Raw genomic sequence first — 14,529 nt, 5'->3', positions numbered from 1 at the left:
GCCAAAGTAGAAAAGGAAGATATTTTGGAAGTGCATGTACATACTATCAACATTTATGTCAATGAAAATGATTGCCTGTTTTCCATATGTACCAGGAATTTAACGATTACAATATTATCTTCAAATATATATATATTTAGTTACTTTTTGTGCAACTTTTACTGCTTTTCTATCTCTTTGCATAGTAACTGTGCTTTGTGGTCAAAGCTCAGAATATTGCTAGTGAAGGTGTAGTTTGTACCTCAGATAAATATGTCATCAGTTGTGGAATTTGTTTCTGTTGTTGAAATTGGTGGAAAATGTATTGTGGGCCTGGATTAAAAACTTTTGTCATGGTTATTAAAGCATCTCTAGTATTGCTGTCTTTTGTAAAAACAATGGTAGTAGCCAAAATGCTTTGTCTTAATATGTAATGGGCTGAGTCTGTGCAGCACAACCTCCAGGTTGTTGTTAAAAATAGACATATTATCGCTTGGTGCTGTATATATGTCAGTGATTATGAAGCTAAATCCTCAATGAAATTTTCCTCCTCTTAGCAGTACCTACACTCCTGGAAATTGAAATAAGAACACCGTGAATTCATTGTCCCAGGAAGGGGAAACTTTATTGACACATTCCTGGGGCCAGATACATCACATAATCACAATGACAGAACCACAGGCACATAGACACAGGCAACAGAGCATGTACAATGTCGGCACTAGAACAGTGTATATCCACCTTTCGCAGCAATGCAGGTTGCTATTCCCCCATGGAAACGATCGTAGAGATGCTTGATGTAGTCCTGTGGAACGGTTTGCCATGCCATTTCCACCTGGCGCCTCAGTTGGACCAGCGTTCGTGCTGGACGTGCAGACCGCGTGAGACGACGCTTCATCCAGTCCCAAATATGCTCAATGGGGGACAGATCCGGAGATCTTGCTGGCCAGGGTAGTTGACTTACACCTTCTAGAGCACGTTGGGTGGCACGGGATACATGCGGACGTGCATTGTCCTGTTGGAACAGCAAGTTCCCTTGCCGGTCTAGGAATGGTAGAACGATGGGTTCGTTGACGGTTTGGATGTACAGTGCACTATTCAGTGTCCCCTCGACGATCACCAGAGGTGTACGGCCAGTGTAGGAGATCGCTCCCCACACCATGATGCCGGGTGTTGGCCCTGTGTGCCTCGGTCGTATGCAGTCCTGATTGTGGCGCTCACCTGCACGGCGCCAAACACGCGTACGACCATCATTGGCACCAAGGCAGAAGCGACTCTCAACGCTGAACACGACACGTCTCCATTCGTCCCTCCATTCACGCCTGTCGCGACACCACTGGAGGCGGGCTGCACGATGTTGGGGTGTGAGCGGAAGACGGCCTAACGGTGTGCGGGACCGTAGCCCAGCTTCATGGAGACGGTTGCGAATGGTCCTCGCCGATACCCCAGGAGCAACAGTGTCCCTAATTTGCTGGGGAGTGGCGGTGCGGTCCCCTACGGCACTGCGTAGGATCCTACGGTCTTGACGTGCATCCGTGCGTCGCTGCGGTCCGGTCGCAGGTCGAGGGGCACGTGCACTTTCCGCCGACCACTGGCGACAACATCGATGTACTGTGGAGACCTCACGCCCCACGTATTGAGCAATTCGGCGGTACGTCCACCGGCCTCCCGCATGCCCACTAGACGCCCTCGCTCAAAGTCAGTCAACTGCACATACGGTTCACGTCCACGCTGTCGCGGCATGCTACCAGTGTTAAAGACTGCAATGGAGCTCCGTATGCCACGGCAAACTGGCTGACACTGACGGCGGCGGTGCACAAATGCTGCGCAGCTAGCGCCATTCGACGGCCAACACCGCGGTTCCTGGTGTGTCCGCTGTGCCGTGCGTGTGATCATTGCTTGTACAGCCCTCTCGCAGTGTCCGGAGCAAGTATGGTGGGTCTGACACACCGGTGTCAATGTGTTCTTTTTTGCATTTCCAGGAGTGTATTAATCTCAAAATATTCATAAATCTGTTTGAGACACTGACATCACAAATACATAAAAGTTTTTGCATTCCATGGCATGTAGTTCTAACTGCCTAAACAATATCTGCATCAGTATTCACATTTAGCCAACTGTCCAACAAATTGAATGTTGTTCGTTATGTGTAAACTTTTCACTGAATGGGCTGTCCACCCCCGGTAGCTGAGTGGTCAGCGTGACTGAAGGTCAATCCTAAGGGCCTGGGTTTAATTCTCAGCCGGGGCAGAGATTTTCTCTGTTCAGGGACTGGGTGTTGTGTTGTCCTCATCATAATCATTTCATCCCCATCGATGCACAAGTCGCTGAAGTGACATCAAATCGAAAGACTTACACCCGGCAAACTGTATACCCGACAGGAGGCCCTAGTCACAAGACATTTACATTTTACTGAATGAGCTTTAGTGGTAGGAATGTAGTTAGAAGTGAGCATATATTATAGGGCTAAAATTTTTCCACTGCAATTCTTAGTTTCATTCACAATCATGTGTACCATTGGAAGATGATTGTGGAGTACAAACATGATAATGTGGTGCATGAAAAGACTAAACATTGCTATCTGATCGTAGATACCATATAAACCACATCGAGGTTATAGTGTGTAAATTTAAAAATTTCATAAAAATTTTAAAGCTGGTTATAGTCTATATTACTGTAAAATTAATGATATGAATATAATAAAGGGAAACATTCCACGTGGGAAAAATATATCTAAAAACAAAGATGATATGACTTACCAAACGAAGGCACTGGCAGGTCGATAGACACACAAACATACACACAAAATTCAAGCTTTCGCAACCAATGGTTGCTTCATCAGGAAAGAGGGAAGGAGAGGGAAAAATGAAAGGATGTGGGATTTAAGGGAGAGGGTAAGGAGTCATTCCAATCCCGGGAGCGGAAAGCCGGATATGGGTGTGTGTGCAAGTGTATACCTGTCCTTTTTTCCCCCTAAGGTAAGTCTTTCTGCTCCTGAGATTGGAATGACTCCTTACCCTCTCCCTTAAATCCCACGTCCTTACGTTTTTCCCTCTCCTTCCCTCTTCCCTGATGAAGCAACCGTTGGTTGCGAAAGCTTGAATTTTGTGTGTATGTTTGTGTTTGTTTGTGTGTCTATCGACCTGCCAGTGCTTTCGTTTGGTAAGTCACATCATCTTTATTTTTAGATATATTTACTGTAAAATTAGATTGATCTCCATGTCATCTGTGTTTTCTGACATATATCCTGAAAAGATTCCTGTCATCTTTGTCTTGCAGGTGTGCAGAACAGCCGGGCCGACCAGTACCTCGAGCTGGTGAAGAAGGTGGGCATCGAGCTGAGGGCGCTCCTGGCCAGTGTGGATGTGCTCGTGCCACATTTCCCTGTCTCTGCTCATCGTGAGGTAAGAGGTTCATAAATTTGAGGAGATTGTGTAAAAGGCGAACAGCCTTGTAAGACACAGATAAGGGGCACAGGAGCTGAACTCACAAATCGTTGGGAAACCAAAGTGTCGAACTGAATGATTCCTTTGATAACTGATGACAGTTAAATGGAGAAAGATAGAGCAGAGTCATGTGGAAGAAAGTGAGGAATGAAGGAAAAGGAAATATTAAAAATGAAATCCTGGTGTCTGATGAAATTTGAGCACAAGGCTCAATTAAAAAAAAAAAAAAAAAAAAAAAAAAAAACTAAATTGTGCCTCAGGATTGGCGTTCAAACCCAGTTTAGCCATCACAATTCACATTTTCCATTGTTTTCAAAAATCACATTGGACAACTTTTGGTATGAAATTTCAAAAGCCCTGTCCACTTCCTTTCTTACCTTTATTCAGCTAGTCTAGTGTTACTTTTGGTATCAACTTTATGGTGATGGTGGGATCATAATTTCTAATCTTTCATTTTTTCTCAAAGTGTTGGGGTATTAGATGAGATATCATATGTTGTGTAAGGTTAATCTTGACTGTTATTGATGTTATTCATAAGAGGACATTTTTTCAAATATAATATACTGAAGTATGTTCTATGAAACTCTTGTCCAAGTATGAGGGGGCAGCTTTTGTACTAATGGAACAGTTAAGAAATGGACAAAGAAAGTGTTATTACTGTCCTTAAAAGAGTGTGCACTCAGAGGAAACACTGCTTTACAGCAGCATAGTAACACTTCATTGAGATTGTTTATGAGTGTGTGGTGTTAATGTAAAGAAGAGCATAATACAAATCTGGTTAAGTCATTGAGGTAGGATTCAAGTAAAGGGAACATTGATGGACATTGATTCTCATTCCACACAATGTCCATTTGCATACATGTTCACTATCAAGCTCATTACTGTGTATCCAACATCTTTCAACATGATTTTTGAACAGTTGTACTACCAAATTTCCCCAGATATCACGTTCTCTCTAGATGTATCAGGATATCTTAACTGATGGGCTTGTTGTGTTGATCACTGTATTCACTAAGAAACCAGTATTCATTTTTGTAATTAAAAAACTCTGGTTTTGAGAGGAAAGATCATGATTATTAGAACTAAGAAATATTTACTGGAAGTGGTGAATAATGTGCTTACCAATTGGATATTGGGTACTATGCTTCATGTCAACTGTTACCATTCATTCTGACAATATGTTAGTGGTAATGCCAATATGAAGTACTAAACGGAAGACAAAGCATGTTTGCTGATGATGAAAGGAGTAAAGGTGACGAACCACCACACAGTTGAGATGTTTAGCTGTCCACAGGCAAATAAATGAGACCAGAATTGATGCTAAATTTCTGAGAGTCATTTACCTAAATGCCCAAAGTAAAAGGAAGTTTGGTATCTATATTATCATCTTTTACACTTTCAGATGTTTCACATGTCCCTGTTTTCATGAGTTCTTCAAATTGGTTATTTATGAGCTACAGCTGGTAGATGTTGGATGGGGAGTATTTGTTTATGTAGCATAGAATTCCAGCAGTGCTTACAAATCTTCTTATGTCCACACAGCATGACACAAACTTTTCCTTCTGTTGGGGTAACGGATTATCACATTTCGTATTTCCTAGATGGTTTTGATTGTGTGAAGAAACATTTTTGTCATTGTGCTTATAATTATTTCTGCAGAAGTTGAATTTTTTGAACCCAGTAGTATTATACTGAGTTTTTTTTTTTTTAGGTCGAGATGGCGCATAAGGTATTGAGCAAGGACATGGGTGAGCTGGTGAGTGCGATGCGGCTGGCACAGAACTACAGTGCTACTACGCTCGATGCCGAGTACCGTAGGTAAGTGTTGATGATTGTTTCTCATGAGTGTTTTTGCCTTCTCATATTCTTCTATACAGCCATGGCAGCAGCAGTAGGAATAGTAGTAATAGTAGTACTTGTTGTCTATAATCCAAAGACTGGTTTAGTGCAACTTTCCACACTAGTCTATCTTGATCCTGTGTTGTAAGCAAGTCCCTTCATCTCCAAACAACTACTGCAACCTTCATGCATTTGAACCTGTTTACTGTAGTCAAACCTTAATCTCATTCTATAAAAGCCTTCTCGCCTCCCCCCCCCCCCCCCCCCTTCTCCTCTCACCTCCCACTCGTCTTTCACACACACACACACACACACACACACACACACACACACACACACACACACACACACACAACACACTCTCTCTCTCTCTCTCTCTCTCCCCTCCCTCCCTCCCTCCCTCCCTCCCTCCCTCCCTCCTCCCTTCATTAACAAGGTGATGATTCCTTGAGATGCCTCAGGATGTGCCCTACTAACCAATTGTTGTGCCATAAATTCAAAATTCATTTTTTCTCCTACTCAATTCAGTACCTCCACATTAGTTACTCGATCTACCCACGTAATCTTAGCCATTCTTCTGTAGCATCAGATATCAAAAGCTTCTGTTTCCTTATTGCCTGAACTGCTTATTGTCTACATTTCACTTCTTTACAAGGCTGCACTTCTTACAACTATCTTCAGAAAACACTTCCTAAGTTAATTTAAATATATTAGACAACTAGCAACCTGGACTGGCTTAGCACAGGTGGCGTTAAGTATCTATGGCCATACGACTTGTGTAGCCTAGCGCATTTTGTTTGTGGGCTACAACACAATTTATGAATATATTTCGTGTTAAATAACTGAAGATCATCACTTTCATATAACTTGTGGGATGTAAGCAGCACACAGTGGGAAAATTGTCTGGATGCATGAATGTTGTGTGTTCTGTAATGAATTGGCATTTAGAGTGACATCCCATGTCGTTATGGGAGCGCATTATTATGTAAGTAATATGTTTACAACCAAAACACACAGAAAAAAGTCTTGTGCTAAGGAATAAGTTATTTTGAATGTGTCATTGTGTTTATGCATTCAAAATGTCCTTAAGGCTCTGAGAGTCTCATATAAGCTCAGTTCTTGTCTGGAATTGACCATTCTGCTCAAGTATGCTGAACATGGATAATTGTGTTCCGTGTTGTGAAATCAACCACTGATTTGGGTAGTCAACTGAGCTCTGGTGAAGGCAGGAGCAGTTTACACTGGACTCTTAATGTGTCTCAAATATGGGGAAAAAGAAAATTAAATTGCTTAGAAGTAAGGCAGACCAAGTAAAAAGTTCTGCTTGAAATATCCAAATTCCAAAGTCTACAGTTAACTATGCTCATATGCGAACACAGAAATTTGAGTTTGGTGCACCCAGCAGGTGGTACGAAGTCGAGCAATTCCATAATTGCAGTATTCAGAAACTGATGTTAAGTTGTTCCAGTTTAGTATGCTGCTAGAAGAACATGTCGTATGTGGTGATTACTAAACATTACTGGCCAAATGTTCTTGGAAAGCTGTGACAGTACTCTGCCCATTGTTACTGATTCTTTTTTTAATATCTTGATTAAGTAAATATCTGGTGGCACATCAAACTACACTCATGTTCAGAGAAGAAAAAAAACAGAACACCTTAAATGAATAGAGATAGGATGTTCATATTCACAGGACATGAACATTAGTATATTCTGCAGTAACGGTTAGCATTTCAGTCATGTCGGTTCAGCATGTGTGCTGTTGCCTAGTAGGCACAGAGTCCGCCATGGGCACTGATAACTTATTCCATGTGTGATGGCAGAGACACTTATAAAGTGTGAATAGCATCCTGTGGTGTAACCATTCATGCTGCACTGACCTAGTTACAAAGTTCATCTGTGGTGGTTGACATTGGGTCACAGCACTGCACCTGTCATTTCACCATATCCCATACATTTGCAATTGACAACAAGTCTGGTGATCTAGCAGCCGAAGGCAAAAGGCTGACATCCTTTGACACCAGGGAGGCACATGTTCAGGCAACAGCATGTGGTCGTGCATTACCTTGCTGAAAAATGATGTCTGGGGTGTTGTGCAGGCTACGGGTTGTAGAATGCCATTCATGTAGGTCACACTGATCACAGTGGCCTGGACATGCATCACCTGCGATTTGTGATTGTACCCAATAGCACCCCATACCACAAGGCCTTGAGCTGGCAATGTATGTCTTTTGAGAATGCAGTCATTGTAGTGCCTCTCCCTGTCTGTGATGAACCAAAAAAAAAAAAATTCAAACAAACAAACCAGGATTTGTCCAAAAACATTATCTGATGCCATTCCTATCCCAAGTAATGTCATTCCATACACCATTGCTATCTACCATGTTCCTGCACATTCATTGAGGGCAAACAGAGAAATGATCAACATGCACATAACACGTGCCATAATAAACAGTGATGGACTGTCACCGCTGATAGTGTATGATGGGTTCCACTATTGTGCCAGAGTCGAGGAGGGTGCAGATCTGTCCTGAAATGTCATTCGGACGGGGCGTCGACCTACTCAGTGGGGGGGGGGGGGGGATCTACGTGATGCAACCTGACCTGTCTCTATGGCCTTCCATGAACCATTCTGCACATACCTGTTTGCACTACTGAAACACTTCATCCCACATGAGCAGCAATTTTCCGTTTCCCATATGGATGCCTCACAGTCTGTCATGCCAATAATGCACCCTCTTTCAGACTCACTGATTTGAAGGTGTGGTTTGCGCATATGTCTGTGAGGCTTCCTGCACATCTGATCATCTCGCACCAATCCATTACCTTTGGTTTATAGCGAAAACGAGAGCCGCAGGCACATTTTACTTGTAGGTCATGTCGCGTCATATTGATTCATGGGAGGCCGTAGAGCATGACAAGATAGGTCAGGTTACACCACCCAGAACCCCCCTCCCCGAGAAGATTGACACCTCATCCAAATGACACTGTTTACACACACCTGACTCGATTATAAACAGTTATTTGAATGAGCTAACTTGAGAGAATTTCTGGACTGACTTGGTTCAAATATTGATCATTTCTGCAGAACATACTAATGTACAAGTCGTCTGAATATAAAAATCCTATCTCTAGTCATTCAAGAAGTTCAGTTTTTTCTGAACATGATCTTACATGAAATAAGAGTTTAGTGAAAACCAGACAAATTTATTCAGCTGTTGTTAGATCTTACTTGACTGAAGTCCTGGACAGTAATAATCTATTAATAATCTTTTTACACAGATCAATCCTTTCATGGAATCTTAATCACTGTTGTGGAGCCTTCGGATCTCAGAGGTTGTTTGTCCAGTGCACTGGAAACTCCTGACTGGCTTGTGTTGTACTCTCTGCTAGATGATTCCATGAAAAGTTACATCTGTAACATTGCTTTTCCTTTGTTTAGTGGCAAATCAATGCTGCTTGTATCATCAAACCTTTGCTGTATGTAGTATCATAGTCAGGTTTATCTGTTTTTATTTTTGTGTTAATACTTCAATGTAAATTGTACAATTTTTACACCCATAACCATGGAAAGACCCTGCTGTATTATGTGGCTGCAGCTTGTCACTGCAAAAATTCTGTAGCACAAACTAACACTCACAGAAAAACAGTATCTAATTTTGTTTACCATGCTGGTGGAGTTTAGTAAAGAAGTAATATATTGACACTCATGCCTGATGCTGTAATTTAATTGTGTGAACAGTGAAAATACAGTAAGAGATAAACTTTTTTCCTTTATCCGTTTGTATGGGGTGTCTGTTAGAAAAAGTTTTGTAGAGGCTTGAAATGATGTGTAAAGTTTGTTAGCAGTCACCAAGTGCTCTCATTCTCAAAATGGTGGATGAATATAGTCTGAGTAACTTCTGCGCTGTGTTAAGCTGCCTGTAGATGCATATGTAAGTTATAACTGTAATACTGAATTTATTGTGTTAAACATTCAACATAAGATTGTTGCTCTTAATGAGTAAAATTTGACAGCATTTTAAATTTGCTCAGCAACAGTATGAAATATTAAAAATAAAAATTTTTGTTACCCCTGAAAGCCATTAAATAGCCAATCCGTAGCTGGGTCTTTGCTCCAGGTTAGCCATTTAGTAATATAGATAACAATAAAATTTTTAAAAATTTAAGTTGTATACGCACACCTCACTTGATTATAACCAGTTATTTGAATGAACTAACTTGAGAGTATTTGTCTTATGATGTAATGAAAATACCTTTTTGTCATTATAAAACCTTTGTAGTTGACATCTAACAGTTGGTTCTTATTATACCAGATGTGACTGTCTGCTGACTGAAAAAATGGGTAGCACAACAGAAGTAGATCTAATCTGTGAATAAAATATGTATGGCAGGTAGAATTAGCATTCTGATGAAGAAACCACTTCACAAATTCCATGCAAAGTTTCTAATTCAGTTACCATAGTGCTTGCATCACATATGGATAGTACTCATACAGTATCCTCCAAGTTGTTTTGTAATATATGCCATATAGCTTTCCACATCAAGTGCGTTGTGCCTCACAGTGAACTAAGTAAGTGCTGAAACCTGTATGATACCTCCACATACTATTTTTGAACATCATCTCGTTTCTGGCAAGATTGGCAAAGAGTAGAATATAGAGCATAATCATATGTCATTTCATTCATATGAATGAAAGAAAAATCCTGATCCACTCTAGACATATAAATAACAGTAGCATTAATGCTCAGTATGAAGTACAAAAACACAGACATCCTCTTTCCATTTGGTGATATTTAAGTAGCAAGAGAGAACCTAATCTCTCCCCTACTCACTTAACCTTATGTATATGGTTTGGAGAAATTGTATGTGTTTAGTTTTTTTTAATGCTGTAAATTGTCATTCTGCGGGTGGTTTTTCAGGGGTATGCTGTCAGCAGCTCACGTGCTGGCAATGGATGCCAAGAACCTACTCGATGTCATTGATGCCGTGCGCCTGCGGCATCCAGACGTGGATGCCCTGATGCGTGGTGCACCGCCCGACACGGGAGCTGCCTCTGCCGCAGCCCCCACACCTGCCCCCACGCCCGCCACCAGCTAGCGCAAGCAGGCCACAACCACCTGTGCTGCGAGTCCACCTCCTTGGTGTCGCTCCTTCTGGAGATGTGGGCTTTTCTTCTCAACATTCCTTAACTTTAGTTTTTTAAGTCTTTATTCTTGCTTGTATTCAGTTTGCGTTGAAACAGTATAAGACTCAGATGTGTGCTCATATGAGTGGAGGAAAACAAGAGAAAACAGTTTTTAATGATAGTCTGGCTTTCCTCTGAATCATCCTGTAATTCTAGATTAGATCATCCTCAAACATTTGCTTTTCAGAGGTTAAAAAGAAGACTGCTATCTTTTGTATGGTATATAAACCAGGAAATGCTCCACTGCCAACAGTAATCTGATTTTTACATTTTTTTTTTTTTTTTGCTTTAAAATATCTTAAGTACCAAGGACATTAATTTATAAGTTTGATTAAGAAAGTGTGCACTGTTTTTATCAATATTCACAACACTTCTGCCAGCGTAAATCTCATTCTTTGGTGCTCTATTTTTATAGATACAATAATTTGACAGAACAGAATGGTACTGTTAAGTAAAAATAAAGGAAATTGTGAACAGTTTCCTTATGTGTGTTATCATCATCATCAGCAGCAGCATCAGCATCAGTGACAACATTGTGAATATTTGTTTTTCCACTTCATTTTGTAATCAGTGCTTCATCTACCATATATAGAGAAAAACGCCCCAGAAAGGAGTTTCAGTTTCACTTAAGTTTTCACTTAATGAATTTGACAGTAAACACTGTGTTTTTTCATGTTGTATGTATTTTGAACGTAATGATGAGGAGTAAAGGATTTTTTGAAAAACAGACTTATTTTACACGTGTATGTATCAAACATACTGAAGCATACAGTGACAGTGTAGCATCTTATAAATTATCGTGGTTAGCCAGTTCAGAATGTTAAAAATGAAAGACTACTTTAATAAGATTATTTATATTCTTGTATGTGGCATTGCTAAGTGCTGTTGTGTATTGTACACATATAAGAATATTTGTACTCTGCCTTTATACACAGCAAGCATAAATATTATTATCAAGGAAATGTTGCTGCAATATAAAGTTTTGTGTACAGTCTTTATTTAATTGATTTGCTCAAGCTATATATCTGGTGTGTACAGAATACTGTTGTTAAGGCAGTGGAGTGTGACTGTAGCACTTTTGAATTTCGTGTGTGCTTTAGTTCTGAACTATGCAACACTTCAGACTCTGGCTAAACTTCTGCTGTCATCTTCGCCTTTAGTAGGCTAGTGGAAATTCAGATGTTATTGAAAGTAGTGTGTTTGCAACAGTATTCCTATTCATATTCATGTGTTAAGGGCAATACATTAAAATACAAATGACCAGATGTAGAAAATTAGTTTTCAGCAAAGCCGTGAGATAGAAAAGTGTTGCGTTTTTCAGTTACTCAGCTAAATTATCGTAGTTTGTTTTCATGGATCCTTTGTTGAATTGTAGCTATAAAGATGTGTATTTGTATGTTTGGATTTTATAATGATTTTTTTGTTCTTATTCTTCAATTGCTTGCTGCCTTATTGCACATGCAGTGAACTGATGGTAACATTTCAGCCCTTAAGAGCCAGACTGTTGAACCTCATTTGCTGTAGCCAAAATTTTATATGCCTCAGTAAATTTTGTTCCTCCTATTCACAGTGATAAAAAAACTTGTATATTATCTGTTTAGCAGTACTCAGTTGCTGAACTCATCCACTTAACTAGTCACAGTGTTGAATGAGTGTGTGCCTGATTTCAGTATGACAAGCACAGAATTGTGCTTTCCTGTGAGATATAACTCATAATTTATACCTGTCATAGGTAACTATGCTTGCCTTATGAGCAATGTCATTATCATTGTTGTTATTGTCATATTATTATTTCTGTTTTATTACTACTGTATTAAGAGTGCATTTGTCATCTTCAGAGTTTTAAAAAGAAATTAAACCAGTTTGTCTTTTGCAGAGGGATTTTCTTTATAAAGCAACCTTTGTCCAGTCACTATATCAGCAAAACGAAGAAAATTGAGGCAACAGTTTTTACAAAATCTGTAAATTAATGTGAACGCTAATTTAGGCAATTGACAGCTATATTTCAGCATTAAATCCACTTTCCAGTTCTTACACCACATAATTTAAGTAACATCAGTTGAATATTCTGTGAAAAAGGAATATGCTCAGTAACAGTACTGTGAGTTGAGAGAGGAGATATTGTTTCTCTCTTTCCCTCCCTCCCTCCCTCTTCCAATCACACATTTTGTTCCACATCTGTTTCTTACCATATTCTGCGTATGAGAGTTTTACATATTACATGCCTTCTGAATTTGTGACGAAGTGTACATGGAATTTTCCCTTTTTGGTTCTACGTTGAAACAGAAACTTTGTATAAGCCAAAAAACTATTTTTGGTAACAGTCAATACATAGACCAGATCTGTGCATGGCAAGCTTCAGCATTAGTTGCCAGTAAATGTATTTCTCATACTTTTCAGGATGAAGGGAGCAAAATAATTTTTAAATAAATCCTGTTATTAACACTATCAGTCAGTGATAGATTAGTGGAACACAATTGTGGTTTTTGAGGGGGGAGTGAGGCTAGTTTGTGATGAAGAGCATGACCACAAATGAAGTTGGAAACTGTAGTGACATTGTATTTGATAAGTGAAGGGACTTGACTACAACTTTTATTCCATTATTTAATGTTACTGATATAGATACTGTGAGTTAATGAGCATTGTGCTCTCATTTAAATATATGGCCGAAAGAGTCTGGCTGCAGGAATTGTGAAACAAACCCTGTCATTCAGGACTGCATGCCACAAAGGGCACAGATGCACCACAAGATGGGGGAGGTCTATTGTCTAATGAGGTCTAAGCGCAGTAGTGTGTGTGTGAGACGGACGAGAACCTACATCACAGGGAAAGCCAGTAGAAGCTGTTGGTGCCGAAGAGACATAACAGTGGTAAAAATGGCAGACCTAAGATTGGTTATAAAGGGAAACATTTATGGAAACTATTTAATTCTGTAGTAATGCAGAGAATCAAGCCACAGTAATTTTAATCTGCCATCTTCCATAAATTTTCATGGTGATCCCAATAAAACGTGAATACTGATCATATTTATAATAGTTTAGGATTTACTCTTAAAGTGAAATTAACAAGTTATGTAACAAAGACCTGAATGCTAAAATCTGAACGCTTTGGTTGATATTTACGATTGACATTTCATATAGAAGGACATCATTGAATTTGAAACATTTTAAATATCAACTCTGTAACTTAATTTGTTTAAAAGATATACCTTAAAGTGGGGTGACTTTGAATATTTTAAATTCATTTTTCTAAATTAAACAGAAACTTCTCAAGATATTGACATGAAAGTTTTTGGGGAGTTGCAAGGCGTGTCGCTGAATATGATAAAGCACATTATACGTTGTTATCACCCAAGTGTCATTAATTTTTTTTTTTTTAATTTATTGTTCAATTACATCCCATGAGTCAGGGTCACTTTGAGCATGGAAACATTTGCCTATTCTTTGGGAGTCATGTCAACTACTGTAAAATGACACACCTGTCATATGAAACAGCGTGGTATTTTGTATATAAATATAGTTTTGAAAGTAACTTATTTAGAAAAATTTGAGTATTTTTTATGAGTTTTTTTTAATCACCTGAAACTGTTCGTATGATTATGGCGTTATTTTGCTAACAATGGAAATGGGTGCTGAGCTACTTAATGAAATAAGAAAATTATTTGAGAATAGATCTTTTCAAACAGTAAGACTTTAATAAAAGCAATGAAAAAAGTTATCACATTTTAAAGAAATACATCTGTAAACACTCTACAGGAAAAGAAGCTGCCAGCAAAGAGTGTCCACTCTAGCAGATGTTAGAGACATCAAATTTATGCTCAAAATGAAGCCTTCCCCTTCTGTCCACCTTAGAACCAGGCATAATCCTACAAATGTCATCTTTCTCAAAACCTGACACATTGGGAACATTAGGCCACACACAAAAAACCCTTCATCTGATTCCACCTGGGTTTGCCATTTCCTCATAAGTGTAATTTCATCATCAGTGATAACATGTCCAACATAATATTTTACACTTTTCTTTGAAGGAAACTTCAGTAAAAGATATTTTCCATGGAGCTGATGTGTCAAAGAATACA

At 39.4% G+C, this 14,529-nt stretch overlaps 1 protein-coding gene across 10 annotated transcripts in view; it reads left to right on the top strand.

The window, feature by feature from the left end:
- The window catches only part of LOC126279066 (focal adhesion kinase 1), a 743,693-nt gene extending 731,367 nt beyond the window's left edge, over positions 1-12,326 (top strand). For all 10 annotated transcript variants that reach the window (XM_049979508.1, XM_049979509.1, XM_049979513.1 and 7 more), the window contains 3 exons: positions 3,259-3,383; positions 5,137-5,243; positions 10,186-12,326. In XM_049979508.1, the coding sequence (XP_049835465.1) occupies positions 3,259-3,383; positions 5,137-5,243; positions 10,186-10,363 (410 nt within the window). In that variant the 3' untranslated portion in view covers positions 10,364-12,326. The remainder of the gene's footprint in view (positions 1-3,258; positions 3,384-5,136; positions 5,244-10,185) is intronic.
- Positions 12,327-14,529: the final 2,203 nt, after the last annotated feature.

This window comes from Schistocerca gregaria, chromosome 6 (genome assembly GCF_023897955.1).
Source record: "Schistocerca gregaria isolate iqSchGreg1 chromosome 6, iqSchGreg1.2, whole genome shotgun sequence".
Classification (NCBI taxonomy): Eukaryota; Metazoa; Arthropoda; class Insecta; order Orthoptera; family Acrididae; genus Schistocerca; species Schistocerca gregaria.
Note: the sequence above shows the minus strand (reverse complement) of the source record. Positions and strands in the feature narration are given on the sequence as shown.